Raw genomic sequence first — 20,528 nt, 5'->3', positions numbered from 1 at the left:
AAGAAGAAGAAGAAGAAAGAAAAAAAAAAAAGAACCCTAGCTTTGATGACTTAGTGTACTGGCTTTTGAAAGCTATTGTTCACCTAACAATTTTGTAGAACACGCACACAAACTCTGTGATCTATTTCTCATCCAAAGCTGTTGTTTTCACCTCCCCACCCTAATCTATTTGAGGGTAAGCTGTTGAACTTGTTCTGAAATCTGACCTACGTTGTTTGTTTCCTAATAATCAGCCTTTCTTTCTCGCTGCAGGCTGTACTTGAGATGTTCAATAATGGAGAAAGAGAGACCTATCAGATTCAGCAGCTGTCACAGTAATCCGTGATGTTTAAGCTAAGCTAAGATAGATCATTAGTCTGAAATTGATCCTCTCGTGTCAGCTCAAAGTATTTCAGAGAAAGTGAAATTAATTACAACTTGAAACGTGAAAATTGTTATACTGCTACAGCTACGGCTCCTACTACATACATCATACAAACATCTTGGATTCTTAATTTTACATGTTGTCAGAGACAAAGAAGACGCGTGTCTTGTACTGCTTGGTTGGCGATAAATATTGACAAATAACAATGTTTTCACAGGCTATATCAATCAATCTGAGATTCTTATGTAAAATGGCCTACCATCTCCCATAATTAAAAGTAAGCATCTATATACAATTAGGGACGCCATGATATCTGCTCTAGCTAATAACATCTGCAGGTCTCTGATTGCACGTTGGATTTAACTCTGGGTTCCACATACACCCCTCCTAAAGCCTAATCCAAATCCAAATCCAAATTATTAGTATTTTCAAATTTACCTATTTTCTTCTACCACATTAATGTTTATTTTGGCAGGTAGCTCTGATCTAACCTACAATCAACCCAACTTCATGTCATGCAATACCCTTTATTTTCTCTTCTACTCAAAGGCCAGAATGAGTGTTTCATTTAAACTGCTCTTTAGCCTCCAAATGAGAACGATCGAGTAAGGTATATGCCCCTTTAGTTCTTTACCAACTAGCTAGGACTAATACTACTATTCTCCTTTGAAAAAATCTTGGGAGTATTCTTTCTCAGTTTGGGTTTCAAGGGACCCTTTTTTCTTTTTTTCTTTTTTTCCCTTCTCCCTCTCAAACCCCACTTCATCCTTTATTTTTTTTCTTGTGTCAGCTTAAGAGGAACACTGACAAAAGTTTCATACTCCCAGCCCCTCTGGAAACAAGCCAAAAATGGTCCCTCAACCCCCACAAAACTAAAATTAAAATTAGAACAACTGTTGACACGCCACCTCACAATGATACCAACAAAAAACAATATAAATATATAGAATCTTAAAGCAAACCGTTTAAACAACCTTTAAGAAAACTTATCCGCCTAACTCCACTCTGTTAGTCTTAAAGCTCTTTCCTAACTACAGGTCAGAGAATTATTAAACAATCCCCTTCTGCCTATTATCTTGCGATTCTAATTAAATAGAAAATGCAACACAAAGAGTTATAATCAAACAAGAAACAAAATCAAGTATGTCACCAACATCTAAGATATTCCTACACCACCAGACAACAATTGTTTTTCCTTGTGTGAGAATATTTGCATTTAAATAAGAGATTTGAGATTTACAGATTACATGGGATTCGAGGAAGCTTGCAAAACTGCTGTTGCAATGTAATTTATCCCCACATTAATTCTCATGACGCTGATGCCTTTCTAATCATTATTTAAACTTAAGTGCAAATATTTTTGCAAGATTTTATTTGATTATTATGTAAAGGTATATCCTCTCTTCGTTTAAATTCTCGCTCTAAACGCGTATTCCCTCAAGGCTTTTTGTTAAATACCCTGTAGAGAGATTCCTATTCGTACCTTGATGAGGTCTTCTTTTTCCATTGTGATTAACATTTGTCAACTTGATTATTGTCACGTATGTAAATGATAATGATACTTTTGTATAGATGTATTATTATGTTAAAAGGGAAAAAAGAAAAAGAAATTAAGTTCATTGAAGAGCCTACACGGAAATGTTTTATCAGGCAACTATGTATATGGCCTAATTTGATAGCTGTTGATAAATCCAAGGGGGCGTGGAGAATTTTGGAAACATTACATCAACATGATTAGCTTAACACATATCAAGTTTTATTTGATTAAAAACTCCATGGGAGTAGAAAAAAAAGGATACGCGGTGGGGAACGAAAATATAAGATACTCTTGCTTACCCGTCTCAATCCCCCGCTTGGGAAAAGAAGAAAAAAAAACCCCAACACCTCTGAAATTCTAAGCCCACTTTGTGAAGAACGACTAAGAATGAGTAAACAAGTAGAATGAAGTTAATGGTGGCAAAATCATCATCGTTTAAAAATGGGAAAACAAGAGTTTAGCAAACCCTTTGATCGCCTAAGGACGAGCCTGAGCTGTCAACTAGCACCACATGACGTGGAGTTCTCGGCATTCAGCCCCACGGGCTGGCCTGGGAGGTTTTAGGCATGGCATTTGCCCTTAGTCGTCAGCATCCAGATGAATGATGAGCCCACATGGATACAAACCGCCAACAACATGATTGTTTTCCATAGCATAAAAGGGCTCAATTTTGGCAGCAAGGGAAGGTGCCTGGATGCTGATTTAGTCATACTTTTTTTTTTTATTTCTTTGGCTAAGATTTAGTCGCACTTTTAGCTACCTTTATTTTCATATTATTGGAGCATTCATGTCCAAACAAAATTATAATTATTAAGTTCTCTAAACTTTAATAGTTTATAGTAACATACATTGTACAGGGCATAGAAAATTAAAAAGAAAAAAAAAAACTGAATCACTTGCATATCATCCCTGGCATACTTTTGGATTTGATCCATTCCCTTGAAAAACTAGACAGCATCCTAAACACCCTATCTTAATACCTTTAGTCCTTAAAAGGGGAAATGTTGATTCTAAATTCAGGAAACTAATAATTCATGCCATTATCAAAGTGTTTTCAGATAAACATATTACCTATTGAGCATGGTACTAAAAATATGAAATCGGTTTCAAAACTAAAGAAATAAGTAAATCAACACACACTATTCAACAGCCGCCCATACACATCAATGCTCTCACTATCACAGGCAGAAATCCACATTCAATTTTCACATCTAATATTTCTATGAGCAACCAACCCGAAAACAACTTATCAAAGATAATAGATTAAATCTAAGCAATCGGATGAATGGATAGGGTTGAAGCAACCTAGGTATATAGTAAAATACATACAGGCCAATAGGACAGGATGGATTTTTTTAATTGAAGCAAATAGCCAAGACATGCAAATGATGAAAGCTTTCCACCTTATGGCATAGATGAAAAGGTACCTTGCTTTAATAGGATTAAAGTTCTTCTCACAAATCTTATCACATTTATGAGAACTCAATGCAAATATGACAAATCCTACGGTTATTAATGACCATGCAAGTCTACAACATCATGGACCCCAAAAAATAATCATTCAACAATTAATTGTCCTAATTATGAGGAGCTGGCAACAGGAGTCCAGTTCTCCATATAATCCTACTTGAAGTCATTTCTGCACGGAGATCTCAAGAATCTAAAATCTTGCTGGTCCTACAGGTGTTCTTTCTTTCTTTCTTTCTCTCTCTAGTTAGTATGACAATACAATTGATGTAACAATAGTAGATACACAAAATTTAGAAGATGTAACATCAGCTCCAATAGATGGTGATACTCCAAACTCGATCAATGAGAAGAATTCACAGTAGAGACTGTTGGGGAAGTAATGACGGAATAAAAGCATAAGCTTCTCTAACATTAAATTCCAATCCAACATCTTCAATTAAATCAAAGGTCAGATGACTATTCTCACAGCTTGTCACCACAAATCATATTTACCAGCATAAGCATCGTGTTCCATTGAATAAACACATTCCCCTAACACATAGATGACTTTCTCAGGAATGCATTTGTTTCTGATAGAAGGTTGATATCCTTACTTTGGACCAAATGGTCATGTCACTGAATTCAACTGATGTTTTTTCCTCATGCTAAATTTCATCAACTACCTAAAATTCTGAAGCATAAGGCATATCAGCCAAGTTACTACCAGACCATATCATGGATTTTCTCTCTTAAAGTAGGTTTGCAAACAAAGCAAAACATTTTCCTTAGAGATTGTTACACCAAGATCAAAGATAAATTTAACACTAATGAATGTTGCAGCAGCATCAATATATTCCTTCTAATCCTTTAAGATTCCACTAGGTGGTAGCTGCACCATTGTCAAAAACCTTAATCCATACCAATGTCACAATTTGATTTGATTCTTTATCCCATTGATTCAAATCTTATATCTTCTCTTCTAAATTTGTTTAAAACAGTTTACATTCTTAAGAATTTCCTAATGAGCGAGAGAAAAGTCTTCTAAACTCTTTATTTGTTTGACTATTTTCAATATATTACTTAGAAATTACCAGTATTTGATCATAAGATCATTTAAATGTTCAGCATTTCAAGGGGAAGATGTTTCTTACAGTTCCCTTTTTGTTTTTCCAAACATTTAAGCACACAAAGACAACAATTACAAATATATATATATATATATATACATGAAAGTGCTTATAAATGTGGTCAATGAGCATGAAATGTTTACCAACAAATTTTCACTTTCAAAATATTTTGCCTTCTAGTATGTATACAAATATGATATTAATAGTAAAGCATAAGGTTTTATTCTCAATTCAAGACTTTCAGCAGCCCTAACATTCCAATGTTCAAAATATTTTGTCAATGTCTTTGGTATATGTATTCAATTGCTCTCAGTTATGGTTTGGATCTGCATGACTGTATAATAATCATTTACAGTGGTTAACTTCAGTTTAAAGATGGGGAGATCAAAAGGGTAGTAATGAAACGTTAGATTTGCAAGTTGATAAAAACAAAAACAAAAAAGCTAGATGAATTTGCAATTGACCATGACATGCTACCAACTGAAATATTATTAGTGTTATGCCTTACAGCAGTTTTAATCAATCATGGAAGGTTGCCGAATAAATGAATAATACAAGATTTAGAAGAGAAAAAACTCACTTCATCCTGCATTTGTCAATTCTGATGTGCATGATTGCAAGAAAGTTATTGTTTGTTCTTCATTCATCAACCTGATCAAAATTTTTCATAATTTTATTAACAGATGACATAGAGCATTAAAAGCTAATGACTCCAGTGAATTAGTAACTACACCTCATATTCCAAGCTAAGCCAAAAGAGACGCAATAATCGAGCTGTCACTACTAGCGGTATCCTCCTGTGATCTAATCTTTTGAAACCCGAACAACTATGCCAGTTGGTGAATGGGCAGTTTTGAGATGTCCAGATCCAATCAAGTCACGAAGGTGAAATCTCATATCAAGAGGAGACAATCGAAGGCGCTTCTTCTCCAAAGGGACCAACATCATCTCTTTATATCTTCTACGATTTAAAAGAGAGAGGAGTTCCTTCCTTCCCTGTGTACCGAGCAAAATAAGAAACTGTAAGTACGGTGCTGACAGAGTAGAGGACTAAAAACTTAAATATCTCCCTATAAAATATAAAAACATTCTAACCTTGCTAGACCTAAACAGCATCTAAATTATTCAAACCGTTTAAAAAGTTTTGGAGGATAGGTATCTATATGTATGCAATTCATACTCAAGTATAAGTCCACAGGTTTAATATTACACCCAGTTCCTAAGTTCAGGCTCCTTCTGACCTCTTAATTTGATGGAACTCAAATATGCAAAACCACAAGTTTTGACAACTGGGAACCCAAAATAACATAAAATAATTCAATGGGATTCTAGGTTTTAAATATCTGTTTTAACTCCTTTTCATTATCAGCAAAATGGACCATTAGATTTACTATATAGTTCCAATAGTGCGTTAGTATTTTTAGAAATCCAAGCACCTAATTCACAATATGCCCACAACTTGGGATACATCAGTTAGCAACCTATCAAGGATAAACATTCTCCCCCTTCTTGGCTATTGCCTCAGAATTATAGGAGCCTAACAGACCTGGTGAGTGAAAACACTTAAACTCAGCAAACTTGTAAAAGATGGAATATGACAAGCAAATATTTACATCCACTAGTTATTGCAGAAAAATTAACTAAAAGAGGTTATTTACCTGGGAGATGCCTTTCAGTATTGAACCAATATTTGGGATTGCAAACCAATACATACTTGGATCAATCAATTGGCGAGTCTGAGAGGAAAATGTCATTGTTAGAACAGAAACAGACTCAAGGGGACATCAAGCATGTTTAAGAGCAACTATGCATTAAGAGGAAAAGAAGAAAACTAAAGGGAAATGGAATTGCATAAGTACCATCTGGGGGAAAATTAAAAAGAAAGAAAAAAGGAGTTATAAAAACCCCGATATGCATTCAACTACATACCAATATAAAGTAAGTGAAAAGCATTTTCATGCGCAAGTTTACACTTGTCCATTCTAGTAAATCCGTCCAGTGACATTAACAATATAGGATGTAATTCTAATTTGATCTAATTACTGAATTTAATAAAGGAAATCGCTTTTATGATGTAACACAGCAAGTAGTCACATGATATATCCAATCATGGAATTCCAACAAACTGAAACAATATGACAAATTCATCAGAAGCAGAGTTCACTTACAAGAAGGCCAGCATTGATTAGAAGGGAGATGTGATCATCTTTCACCCTTCCTCCTAGTGATAAGAGTGAACACTGCAGGAAAGAAAGAAAGCTATGAAACTACAGAGACAAACATGCATGCACATGCAATTGGTAACTCAAACAAATAAAGGTAATAACATTCTGCAAAGAATATTACTAACAAAAAGTAGGAGGAACATAATCCTGGTGACAAGGCATTCTTCTTAAGGAACATGAAAATTTCATGATATAAGATCTCAGAAGTCATCACATTTAACCCACATGTCATGTATTACACATAAATAAATGAGTCTGCCACCATATAAACAACTTGATAATCAGTAACTCAAAATTGTTTTAAAATTTTCACATCATAAGGAGTTAATAAGTGTGTCAAGCACACCAAACGTACACTTACCTACAACTAAAATAACTGAAATATATCAGCACCCAAAAATAATAATAATGTTAAAGACTGATATATGTTGTTATGTGTTAGGGCTATTGTAGGTTTAGGACTGTTTTAGTCTTTTCCATATTCTCTATTCTATTATAAATAGAATAACCATATTGTGGAAAAAGACCTTTATCAAATATATGAAAGTAGTTTACATGATAATAGAGCCTACCTATCCAAAACCCTGAAAAAAAAAACCCAAAACCCTAAAAAGAAAAAGTCCCAAAACCAAAAAAAAAAGGAAGAAGAAGAAAGAGGTACTCATCGGATCATTGTAACTATGTGGATTGGGTTCTATTAAGATTGGTAGAGCCTGTTAGTTCAATATTGGGTTGGTTAGTTTTTGATGTGTTAATTTTTTTTAATAGTGGTGGATGGCATCAGAAGGTTGTAAGAGTGCGGAGGTTGTGTCCTCACATCACAAAATAGTTGATGTTATGCTAGCTAGAGATGGTTCTTATTTTGTAGAATGGAAGTTTCTAGTTAAAGTTAATGTAAGAGGACTTGGGAAGGAAGCACATCTTACTGAAACCTATCCAGATAAAGAAGATGCTACCAAAATATGGATGACAGATGATGGAAGATTGTTTTCTTAGATTGTTAATTATATTGATAGAAAGATGGTTCTTTCAATGCAACATGGTACGATGGTTAAAAAGTTATGGGAGTTATTGCATGAGTGTTTTCCAGGCACAAAGAGTATGAAGAGATCGTATGTTTTACCACTAGAGTTTAGTCATCCAAGTCAAAATGGACGTACAATTATCGAATATTACTATGATTATAAGTGTGCTATTGAAGATTTTTACACTGCCATGCCGCTTCCTACTAGTGTGGCTCAAATGAAAGAATAGCGTGAGAGATTGTTTGTCTTTGGTTGGCTGCCTGGTTTAAATTTAGAGTATGACATGATTCATTCTCAACTCTTGGCTAACAAGGATGTTTCTTCATTGTTTGATGTTGTTACCACTGTTCTAAGTGCTATCAAGGAAAGTGTTTTTACCACTAATGATGTGTCTGATCAATCTCTGCCTTGGTCTCACGGGGTAATAAGGGGTTTGGCTATGGATATAGAGGAGGATCAGGTGCGGGATAAGGCAATTTTAGAGTAGGTCGTGGTGGAAAAGGAATAGATGCTCGTGGAGGTCCAAAAGTGCGTTATAATTATGGAGAACAAGGTCACCTCAAGAATCAATGCTCTAAACCCGGCAGAGACAACAAAATTATCATTATCAATCTACTTCACAAGGGTAACAACAACAGCAGCAGCAGTATCAAGTCACCTCTAAATTTGCTAATGCAGCATTACAAGTTGGCAATTATACTACACCCCGCATTGAAGGCCATATGACAGGAGTTTTCTAGATATACCCAATTCCAGAAGTCTCAGTAGCCTTCATCCTCTTCTATTGCAACCTTAGTTTAAGTCAGGTAATCCCACAACATGTCTTTCTTCTTCATTTCGTCACTGGGTCATTGACTTAGGTGCCATTGACCATATGACAGGAAAAGGTCAAAAGACCTATCCAGTCCCTGTACTCTTTAATTTTGTTCAATTTAATCCCTGTACTCAAAATCGAAGCAATTTAGTCTCTTGATTTTGGGAATTGCATCAATTTAGTCCTTCCCCCCAATGGCATTCAATTTTGCCGTTAAAAAATTACGTCAGGTTGACGTGTCATATTTTGATGACATAATGTTAAGTTGATGACATGGCATGCCATGTGGTACCGAGTGATGACGTGGCAATGCCACGTGGCACTATACGATGACGCAGCAATACTGACGTTAGCATGTCAGTGCCACGTGACAGATCAAAAAAATTTCCAAAAAAAAAAATTCTATCACGTCATAGGGATTAAATTGAACAAAAATATATAGTATGAGGGCTAAATTAAACAAAATTGAAATGTTAAGGAACTAAAAAAAATATTTGAAAAATACAAATCTTTTAAGTATATTATTGATATGCTTATTAATAAGTCAAATATTTAAGTATAAAAGATTTATAGTGTTAAAAAACATATATAAATATTTTTTTACTTGATTGCTTGATTCTAGAATATGTAAATTAATTTATCTTTTTTACAAAAAATTAAGTTTGAATTCTCCTTCTACAAAAAAAATTTGAAAAAAATTTCATAACTAAAATCAAATTTAGATAAATAACTTATATTACATTAAAATAAACTAATATTAAAAGACTAAATAAATTCTTTTTTCTCTTATTTATAATAGTATAAAAATTTGAAATTTATTTAACTTAGTTTTTAACTTAAGCTAAAGTCAAATTAGCAAAATATATTGATTTGATTTTTTTCTAAAAAAAATGAAAAACAGAGATATAGAGTTAACGATGATTATAAAAATAATTTCTCATTTTGACTTGCTTAATTTGGACATGATAAACCTCTTATTACAACCATAGAATTTGAGCTCCACCATTCTAATTTTTTATTTATTTTTTATGCTTTTATTTCATTTAATATTTCAAGTTATATTTTTTAAGTTGAAATTTCCTAGATTAAAGACTGCATTTATGGTTCATAAAATTAAATATAAGTATAAATATTTGACCATTTATTTTATTAATAAATTTTTTTGTAAATCCAAATTAATAATTTAAATTTAAATTTAACAAAATTTGATTATAATATTTGAATTTAAAGAAAATCGTTTTATAAGAAATTTTGAGTAAATTTAAATAAAAGATAAATTAGGTAAAAGTTGAATAATTTCAAAGGAATGTGTATTTGTAAATTGTGAAGTTGTAACTAAATCAACATATTTTGCTAATTTGAGTAAATTGAATCAAAAGGTAAATTGGGTAAGAGTTAAATAATTTCAAAAAAATATCTATTTATAAATTGTGAAAGTTATAACTAAATCAACATATATAGTCATTTTACATTATTTTATTTTAACGTAATACAAGTTATTCATCTAAATTTGACTTTAAGTATGAAATTTTTTTAAATTTTTTTTAAAGAAGGAAAATTCAAACTTAATTTTTGTAACAAAAAATTAATTTATTTATTCTAGAATCATATAATCAAATAAGAAAATATTCATATATATTTTTTAACACCATAAATCTCTTACACTTAAATATTTGGCTTATTAATAAGCATATAAAAAATCTACTAAAAGATTTGTATTTTTCAAAAAAAAATTTTCAATTTAGCCCCTCAACATCTCAATTTTATTCAATTTAATCCATGTACTATATATTTTTATTCAATTTAGTCCTTATGAGGTGGTAAAATTTTTATTTTTTAGAAAATTTTTTGATCTGCCACGTGACACTGACATGTGAACAATGCCACATCATCGTATAATGCCACATGGCATTGCCACGTCATCACTCTGTGCCACGTGGCACACTACATCGTCTCAACACCACATCATCAAAATGTGACGTCAGCGTTGACGTCATCCTTTAATGGTAAAATTGGATGCCGGTAGGAGGAATAACTAAATCGACGCAATTTTCAAAATCAATAGACTAAATTACTTTGATTTTGAGTACATTGACTAAATTGAACAAAATTGAAAAGTACAGAGACTGGATAGGTCTTTTGACAGACAGGAAATTCAAGTATTTTTATCCATTTATAGACATTCCAACCACTGTACAATGTCACTGTTGCTAATGGGTCATGATGTAGTCGAAAGGTTTAAGACAATTAGAACTCAACAATTAAGTGTGAATGGGGTTGATTGTGTTCAAAACAATAAAAGATAATTAGGTTTTAAAGAAACCTCCTGAATAAAACTTCAGAATAAACAAAAATTAATAATAATCCTCTATCTAGGATCACCTATTTATACTAGCTAAGATAAATCTTAATTCTAAATAAAGACTTAAAGTACTAAAATTTTAATAAAGAAAGGACAAAGAATCTCAAACTAAAGAAAATAAAATCCTAAGGTAACGAAAATACTAAATAAAATAGAATACTAAATGCACCTACATCAGTCCCCTCAAGTTAGAAAAAAACTCAACTCCGACGAGTAGGCCTTAACAGACTCCTCATAAATGTTTGGATTTACTTGTTACAATTCCTCTTCATTACCATCTTCAATTACAAAATTTTCAGTAGATAAATACCTAGCAATTTTGCTGATATTGCTACTTGTGGGGCTTGAAGTTGCCAATTGCTTAGCTTTTTCTTTAAGAGGATATGAAATATACCTCTTATTATCCTTATAGAAGGAATAGGTATTTGACTACGTTTTATAATCCATATCATGATCATACAACCAAGGTCTACCAACAAGAATATGACCAACATCCATTGGCACAACATCACATAAAGCCTCATCATCTAAGTTACCTCTCATAGTAAATTTCACCAAACATTAAGTAGTTACCAGTCCCTCACGTCATTTCTTTAACCACCAAATCTTGTAAGGATGAGGATGTTTGCTTGTAGGAAGCTTCAATTTTTCTACTGCCTCTTTTGAAATAATATTTTGCATCTTTCCTCCATCAATAACAAGATCACACACTTTACCTTCACAAACAACACGTGTGCAAAAAATACTTTGCCTCTTCCAATCTTTTGCTTCCTCATTAATTGTTGTAGTCATCACTCTTCGTACTACAAAGGACTCACCTTGTGTAGGGTACACATCAATTTCCTCTATTTTCTCATCATATTTATCATAAATGGGTTCTAAATCCTAAGGCATTATACTCTTGCCTTTATCATTCTTTTCAACATTGGTTGCACCTCCATTAGTTTTATTGATTGGGGTAGCCTTTCGATAATTTTGTAGGGATGTTTGGTAACCTTGTCTTGCTCCAGAATCATTTTGCCAATTGGTGCGATATAAGGGCTTTCTAGCACCATAGCGTGAAACTCATTTTTTTTTGCCGCTAAAGCATATTGACAAGCATCTTCAATAGTGTACAAATGAAATACTCTCATCTCATCTCTAATAGAATGATTCAAACCAGCAAGATAACGAGAAGTAATTTGTTCGTTACTCTCAGTTAACCCAACCGAAATTGATAGGTTATTGAAATCCGATGTATATTCCTCAACAGTCATGTTATTTTGTTTCAAGCAATGAAACTTTTAATAGAATTCCATAGTATAATCAGCAAGTAAAAATTGTTTTCGTAATTTACTTTTCATGTGCTCTCAAGTGATGATTTTAAGCTTCCCTTGTCATGCACGTTGCTCTTCAACTCTCTTCCACCATTGAAGTGAAGTACTCTTCAATTTCAACTTTACAAATAACACTTTTCGATTTTCTACCATGGGTTTCCATTCGAAGAAATTTCCAAACTAGCTTCCCAATCCAAATAATCCTCTGCATGAAACTTCCCATGAAAACCAACTACTTCAACCTTGATTCCTCCACCGTTTAAATCAAGGGCGTGTAGTAATCGGCCTTCCAATCCAACTCTTGCCGCTTGATTTGCAGGTCCATCTTAATGAAAGGGGTTCTCATTCTCAAAATCATCATCATTCTCGAGATCTTGAATCTCAAGGGGGTTGTGGTCACCTTCCAAATTCTCTATTTGGGCTCCCACTGGTTCCTGATGCTGCAAGGCATGCACAGCCCAAGTCAAGTCATCAATCATTCTCCTCATCTTTACCAACTCGTTGGGGCTGATTACCTCTACCTTGACCTCTGTCTCGACCAACCATAGTCTCCTAACTAAAATCCTTATACGATAACAAGATCGTTTGCTCTGATATCACTTAATATAGTAGAAAGGTTTAGGACAATTAGATTTGAGTGGGGTTGATTGTGTTTGGAACAATAAAAGATAATTGGGTTTTAAAGAAACCTCTTAAATAAAACTTCAGAATAAACAACAATTAATAATAATCCTCTATTTAGGATCACCTATTTATACTAGCTAAGATAAATCCTAATCCCAAATAAAGACTTAAAGTACTAAAATTCTAATAAATATAGGAAAAAAACCTTAAACTAAATAAAATAAAGAAAATAAAATCCTAAGCTAACGAAAATACTAAATAAATAAGATTGTTGATGCGCCTACATCAGGTCAACTACTAAAGTTTTAGGTAATGGTAGTACATTTGTTACTTTGTCATTTCCTTTATCTTCAGTTTTGCATCTTCTTAATTTTCTATTTAACTCGATGTCTATTAGCCAAATAACTAAAGCCTGAAATTGTTGCGTTGCCTTCTTTCCTGGTTATTGTCTATTACAGAATCTCTTGACTTGGAAGATTATTGATAGTGGAAATGAATCAAACAGATTATATTTACTAGATGAAGTTTTTACTGCTTCTGGTGGTGCTTCAATTGCCTATTCCAGTGATCTTTCCCCTTTCCAACTTCATTGCCGACTTGGTCATCCATCAGTGTTGAAGAAAATGTATCCTAACTTAGTATTTGTATCTAGTTTACCATGTGAATCTTGTGAGTTTGCCAAGCACCATGTGTGCCATATGTGTCTAGAGTTAATAAGAGGCTACGTCTCTTTTTGACTTAGTTCATTCACATGATTGAGGTCCATGTCTTGTAACTTCAAAAACCAATTTTAAGTTTGTAACATTGTTCATGGTTTTTCCATAAGTACTTGTTATATTTAATAAAATCTATATCTGAGTTATTTTCCATCTTTGTTACGTCTTATGCAAAAATTCATACTCATTTTCACTCTAATATTAGTATCCTTAGTGATAATGCTAGAGAGTATTTCTCTTATTGTTTTAATTCTTACATGATACAAAATATTATTATTCATTAGTCTTCTTGTGTTGTTAATCCTAAGCAAAATGTAGTAGAGAGAAAATCGTCATCTTAAAAGTTGTTAGAGCATTAATGTTTCAAATGAGGGCTCCTAATGTTTTTTAGGCTGATGTTCATACAACTACTTTTCTTATTAGTCACATGCCTTCAGCTGTTCTTCAAGGTCAAACACCATATTATATCTTTTCTCCAAACCAATCCTTATTTCTTATACCTACCAAGGTATTTAGTTGTACTTGTTTTGTTCAAGATATGCAAACCCTTGTTAGTAAGCTAGACCCTTGTTCATTAAAATGTATATATTCTTAGGTTACTCACGTACACAGAAAGGTTATAATTGTTACTCACTAAAGTTAGGCAAGTATCTTCTTTTCTTGTGATGTCACATTCTTTGAGCATAGTCCTTTCTTTGCTGGCCCTCCTTCCTTTGTTTTTGAGACTGAGCCAATAGATGATTTCTTGATTTATACAATGAGTACTCCTAGTCTTGATACTGTCTGTTTCATCTTGACCTCCTATCACACAGGTGGTACACCCATCATCATGGCACTGATGCAACAGTTCTTCAGCCCGTAGATACGTCATCGGATTCACTTTTTGTACTGACTTCTATGTCATCAGATCTTGATCTTGATCTCCCTATTGCTCTTTGAAAAGGTAAACATCAGTGCACTCATTCCATCTCTTTTTCTGTGTCCTATGACCATCTTTCTCGTTCTTCTCGTTCCTTTGTTGCTTCTCTTGATTCAGTTTCACTTCCAAACACTTTTACTGGGGCATTATCTCATGATTGTTGGCAACTGCTATCGAAGAGAAAATGTTGGCTCTTCAGACTAATAGTACTTGGGATTTAGTTTCACTTCCATCAGGCAAAAAGGTCACTGGGTGCAAATGGGTGTAAACAATAAAGGTGAATCTTGATGGAACTATTGCTAGACTGAAAGCCCTATTGGTAGCTAAGAGTTATGCTAAAACTTATGGTGTGGATTATACAAACACATTTTCTACTGTAGCTAAATTAACTTTTGTTCATATACTTCTTTCTTTAGTTGCTACTCATCGTTGGCCTTTATACCAATTGGATGTGAAAAATGCATTTCTTTATGGTGACTTAAAAGAAAAGGTGTATATGGAACAACAACCTAGGTTTGTTTCTTAAGGGGAGTTTGGTAAAGTATGCACGTTGAGAAAATCATTGTGTGGCTTGAAACAATCTCCTAAAGCTTGGTTTAGGATGTTTAGTGATGTGGTATTGGAGTTTGGACTGTCGCGGAGTTCATGGGATCATACTATGTTCTTTCGACATACTGAAAATGGTTGTATTTTGCTGGTTGTTTGTGTTGATGATATTGTGATTACAAGTGATCAACAAGGTATTCATGATCTTCAGGTTTTTCTTCAAGCAAAATTTCAAACGAAAGACTTGGGTTCCTTAAAATACTTTCTAGGGATTGAAGTAACTTGCTCCTAAAAGGATATATTTCTCTCCCAAAATAAGTATGTACTAGATTTGCTCAAAGATGTTGGATTGCTTGGAGCAAAGCCTTGTAAGACCCCAATGGAATCAAGTGTGAAGCTTATAGCAAGAGTAGGAGGCATTTGTATATCTTGAAAAATATACAAGGTTAGTTGGTAAATTGAATTACTTGACAGTGACTCGTCTTGATGTTTCTTTTCTAGTGAGTGTACTAAGTCAATTCATGTCAGCACCTACTACTATTCATTGGGATGCTTTGGTTCGTATTCTAAAGTATTTAAAAGGGACACCAGGCAAAGGGTTCGTATGTGGAGATCATGGACATACTTGAGTTGACGACAATTCTAATGCCGGTTGGGCTAGGTCACAAGCTGATAGAAAATCTACTACTGGATATTGTCTGTTAATGGCAGGAAATTTGGTATCATGGAAGAGTAAGAAGCAGAATGTGGTAGCAAGGTCTAGTGCAGAGTTCGAGTATTGCACTATGGCACTAACTACTTGTGAGCTTATGTGGATTAGCCATTTGTTGGAGGAAATTGGTTTTGCAGATTCATCTCCTATGAGATTGTGGTGTGATAATCAAGCAGCTCTGCATGTTTCTTCTAATCTAGTGTTTCATGAAAGGAAAAAACATATTGAGGTTGATTGTCATTTTGTACGAGAGAAAATTCAAAAAAAAAATTGATATATACTTCCTATATGAGCACGGGAGAGCAGTTAGCAGATTTGTTTACTAAGAATCTTTCTCAAGTTAGAATTGATTATATTTGTAACAAGCTGGCCATGATCAATATCCATGCTCCGGCTTGAGGGGAGTGTTAAAGACTGATATATATTGTTATGTGTTAGGACTATTGTAGGTTTAAGGCCGTTTTAGTCTTTTCCATATTCTCTATTCTATTACAAATAGAATAGCCACATTGTGGAATAGACCTTTATCAAATATATGAAAGTAGTTTACAAATAATAACAACAAAAAACCACATGGCAATCAACATCCAAAACAAATTTCAAAACGCTATTGAAATACGAATTACAAGTTGGCTATAGATCGGTAATGATTACTTAAGGAAATGGTTTGAACCACTTGAAATACAACACAAGTAGCAAATTTATCTGTAAAGGACATCGACAGATTAAATACAAAAAGCTTTTGGCATGTCAAATCTCCAAGTGAAAGGAAGGTGTGGTAAGAGATTAAACTTAGGTACTATAGTTGCATCATAAAGAAAATTAGGATTACTTGAACCTATGCCCATTTTAACAAATGTTAACCTAATTCAAGAAAAAGATATGTGCATCTGTCTGTTCTCTGCATCAAAATTCAATAAAGTAAGAGACCAAAGAGAAAAACACAAAAGCTGGAGATCCAAACTAAAGATTTAATAGACTTCTAGTGGCTAGGATCTATTAATTTGTAAAATATTTTTAATTATAAAAACCAATGTTCCTCAAAGGAACTTTCAAGACAATACCTTATAAAGGGGGGAAAACTAGGTGCACCACACATGGATTATAATAGACAAGCATGGTAAACACAAAGAATAAGCACCCAGACATACAAACACAAACAGACATGGAAAAAATGTTCACACAATGACTCAAAATTGTACTCACAGAATGCAGTTGGTGACTGAGGATTCCAATAAACACAGTTATGTCTATCTCGAGTAGAGTAAAAAGTAAATAAAGAACATATTTCATTGGTGTTTGGGTCACTCACTAGTTCTTGATGTTCAATGCTAGGTTCCAACTTGGATTCAATAACATACACTTTAAACCACTCAAAAACTTTGAGATCACGTTGTTTCCTCTCTTCCATTCTTTTGACAGCATGTTCTATCTGTACAAATATTATGGGACACAGAAAATTGGTCAAAATGTAACTCACATAGTTAGCATTGCAACAAAACAAACGTCCCTTATCAATAATACTGAGCAACATAGAACCTAATTTCTCAATCAGAGACCAGTCCAGCTTGTAACAGACTCTCACTTTGAACTATTGACATTAAAGTTGCAAAATAAGCATGACAAGCTAATCATCCTTAATCAAATGAATTCACAAACATCAATCAACCAACCTGCTTTATATAATCATCTAAAAGCATTATACCATGATCATCTTGCCCGGTATTTAGTTTGAAAATGCGCACTACTTTCTCCCTCCTTAGAGACTGCAGAAAAGAGAACATATAACATAAACCACATGGGACATAAAGAAAAAGTTATTCCATACATAACTGCAGGAGAGAAAGTTGCAAAAAATATGGCAATCAAAGAAACTCCTAACAAACTAGAACATATACATGCTTATTCCACAAAAACCAGGCACTCACTGTACAGACAGTTAGAATCTTTTCTTATCATTTTTCAGCCATAAAACATGTCCCAAATATCTATTTTACCAAGAACCACACGATGTATTAATCATGAAACAAACACGTCTAACTAAAATATGCAATATCCATGTGGATCTAATTCGAACTTGTAAAGTAGGTGATACCTTTTTCTCCTGAAAAACCACGTGATGCCCTAGAGAAATACATAAAGTGCAGAAAAACAACTAGAATATATATATATATATATATATATATATATATATAATATCATAAAATAAAGTCCAACAACTTGGATATAAAATTTGAGGCTTCAGCATAAAATGCAAGAATAACATGCCAAACACACAACTAATTATAATAACTTGTATAAAATTTACTTCAGATTGCAACAGCATTTAAACCAAAAATAAATAAATGAAAGCCTTTTTAATGCTACTCTCAAGATTCAATTAATAAAATAAACTTTTGGCCCAACTTAAATTGAATCGTAATTCCGGAACAACTTCGTATGCAAAGTAATTTTCCAAATTTCAAGGTTAGAGAACCAAACCTCTAGCTCCCTATCCACTTGAGTTCTGTCTTTTACACTGCTATACAATTGTGACTGCAAAATGAAAGGCTGAATCGCAACCTACGAAACAGAACCAAATCAAATGAACAAATTTTAGCTTTATAGCTTCACACAAAAGTTACATAATTAAAATTACACATTACAACCCAAAAACCTTGCTTTTAAAATTGAAAATTGCTAAACAAACTATTTTTATAAGGAAAGGTGGAAATTTAGGAAAAATACAAAAGCAACCATGAGGTTTAGTAGAAAATACACTTACCCTCCCTTACTTAGAAAATATCCTCTTACCCCCCTGAAGTTTCGTGAAAAATAGACTAATGAGTGTTAATTACAGAATTAACATTAAATGAAAAGACAAATATACCCTTTTTAATTATTTTTTGTCTATTTATTTTGTTTTTCTTTCTCTTTTCTTTATTTTTTCTTTTACACAAGATTTTTTTTAACTACAAAATTATGAGATTAGTTAGTTGTGAGATTTTATTTGTTTTAAAATGATCTTTAATTAGTATTAAATTAAATTTTAATTAAGTTGTACTCTATGTCAATTACATAGTAACATTTTCAACTTATCTTTAATTCAATCACATATAAACTTTGAAATGAATGTATAAAATTATATTTAGTTAAAATAAACCAATTACCACTACTTTCCAAAAAATAAGGTTTAGTGATAAAGAATTGATTAAAACTCAAAAAAGAAAAACCAAAATGACTGTATTTTTGGTATTTAAAATAAAGTTTGAACAAATATTAGTTCGGTTAACAAAATCCTAACACCAGTTACATTTTTGAAAAAGATAAAGAGTGTATTTCAAACTAATGGGGTAAGTTTATATTAAATAAAAAGCTCATGAATGATAATTATTTTTCTTAATGAATTATATATAATTTAATCCATAATTAAGTTCTATTTAAGCTAACTATTCAATTTGATAACAATTAAAGATGATTTACTTTAAAATTAATAAAAATTTTCAATAGTAATTATAATAAATTAAATCTCACAATTTTGTAAGTACGAACAAAAAGCTTTGGACAAACAAAAAGAAACGAGATGAAAAGGAAAAGAAGGAAAGAAAGACAAAAAGAAAAAAAATTAAAATATGAAATGGAGAAATAAATAAAAAAAAATATGTTGTCTTTCTGTTTAAAATTAATGAAAAATACACCACCATTAACATCTTAGGATAAGTGTATTTTCAAGGGAATTTTTCAAATTAATGCGATAACTGTAGTTTTAACCAAATCTCAAAGTTGCTTTGTATATTACCCAGAAATTGAAGGAGAAGTAGAGAGCTGACCTTATCAATTTGAGGAAACTGAGCTCGCATTATACGAAGCGCCACCAAAGTGTCGCTGAAGGTAAGATTTTGCTCTGCAAAATAAGAGACCAGTCATGATAAACATTCGCTATAAATCAAAAGGAAATATTATGTTTTTTGCTTAAGTAAATTTAATGGAATGGAAGCGTGAAATTTCATACCAAGAGAAAGAGAATGATCAGCATCGCTACTTTCGGCCTCGATCTCTTCCTTGTTTTCTTCTCTTGTGCGTTTTTTCCCTTTCTCCATCTCTAATGAGAGAAAAAAGTTCCCTTTCACAACCCTAACACGGCGGGAATACGAACACTGGCGGCGGAGCTCACGTCTCGGGTTTTGGACTTTTCGGTTTGGATTCTGTTGTTCAGGGCTGTGACGTGTAATTATAGTTAAAACGAAGTTTCTTAATTACATTTATCCATATTTTATTTATTTATTTATTTATTTGGTTAAATTTGAGCTGCATTTACGTCAGTTCCGTGCCACACTTCCACTATTATAGTTAGTTTGACTGAAACAAAAAAGGGGAAACGAAGAGATTTCTTCCAAATCTCTAACGAAAAGCCCAGAAAAAACCGCCGTCTACACCTGAATGCTGAAACCAACCAAACGACCACCTTCATTGTCGTTAAACTTAGTCTCTTTTTCTCCCGCTAACTAGACTGACAGCCTAAAAACGGAAACCAGAAACAGCTTTAACATTCTGGAAGATCTAACAAGAAACAAAAATTTTCCCTTTCTTCTCGTCCGTAAACGTTTCTTCACTGCTCCTCACGCGCTCTTTCCACTTTTAGCAAATTTTAATTTCTCTCTTTACAGGTATGTACATTCATTGATTCATTCAGCCGTTAATTATTAATTTTTTTCCGCTTTTTTGCCCATGTTGCCGACAGCATTTCTTTTTATATTTAATTATTATTTTTAAGGTGTAGAAATGTTGAAACTTTGAAAGACTGAACTGGCTC

General features: G+C 33.0%; 1 protein-coding gene across 4 annotated transcripts; it reads right to left on the bottom strand.

Moving 5' to 3' along the window:
* LOC18613120 (serine/threonine-protein kinase 19 homolog) lies at positions 3,288–20,181 on the bottom strand. Of its 4 annotated transcripts, none has more exons than XM_018121321.1 (10): positions 19,728–20,181; positions 19,546–19,619; positions 18,218–18,298; positions 17,410–17,502; positions 17,049–17,168; positions 6,646–6,717; positions 6,136–6,213; positions 5,211–5,473; positions 5,058–5,128; positions 3,288–4,041 (listed from the first exon to the last, which is right to left on the bottom strand). In XM_018121321.1, the coding sequence occupies exons 1-8, from the start codon at positions 19,813–19,815 to the stop codon at positions 5,282–5,284; spliced, it is 798 nt and encodes a 265-aa protein (XP_017976810.1). In that variant the 5' UTR covers positions 19,816–20,181; the 3' UTR covers positions 3,288–4,041; positions 5,058–5,128; positions 5,211–5,281. The 4 variants fall into 4 exon arrangements, with proteins under 4 accessions (XP_017976810.1, XP_007050262.1, XP_017976812.1 ...); XM_007050200.2 differs by having other exon boundaries at positions 3,288–3,736; XM_018121323.1 differs by lacking the exon at positions 3,288–4,041 and adding an exon at positions 4,724–4,811.

Source organism: Theobroma cacao, chromosome 1 (assembly GCF_000208745.1).
Source record: "Theobroma cacao cultivar B97-61/B2 chromosome 1, Criollo_cocoa_genome_V2, whole genome shotgun sequence".
Lineage (NCBI taxonomy): Eukaryota > Viridiplantae > Streptophyta > Magnoliopsida > Malvales > Malvaceae > Theobroma > Theobroma cacao.
Note: the sequence above shows the minus strand (reverse complement) of the source record. Positions and strands in the feature narration are given on the sequence as shown.

What these genes read in the sequence shown, in the direction of transcription:
- LOC18613120 (XM_018121321.1), bottom strand. Translation starts at nt 19,815, where the DNA reads ATGGAGAAAGGGAAAAAACGCACAAGAGAAGAAAACAAGGAAGAGATC. An exon ending in TAGATGATTATATAAAGCAG is followed by an intron (nt 17,169 to 17,409) that starts GTTGGTTGATTG and finishes ATATTTGTACAG; the next exon opens with ATAGAACATGCTGTCAAAAG. An exon ending in GCATTGAACATCAAGAACTA is followed by an intron (nt 6,718 to 17,048) that starts GTGAGTGACCCA and finishes TCTTTCCTGCAG; the next exon opens with TGTTCACTCTTATCACTAGG.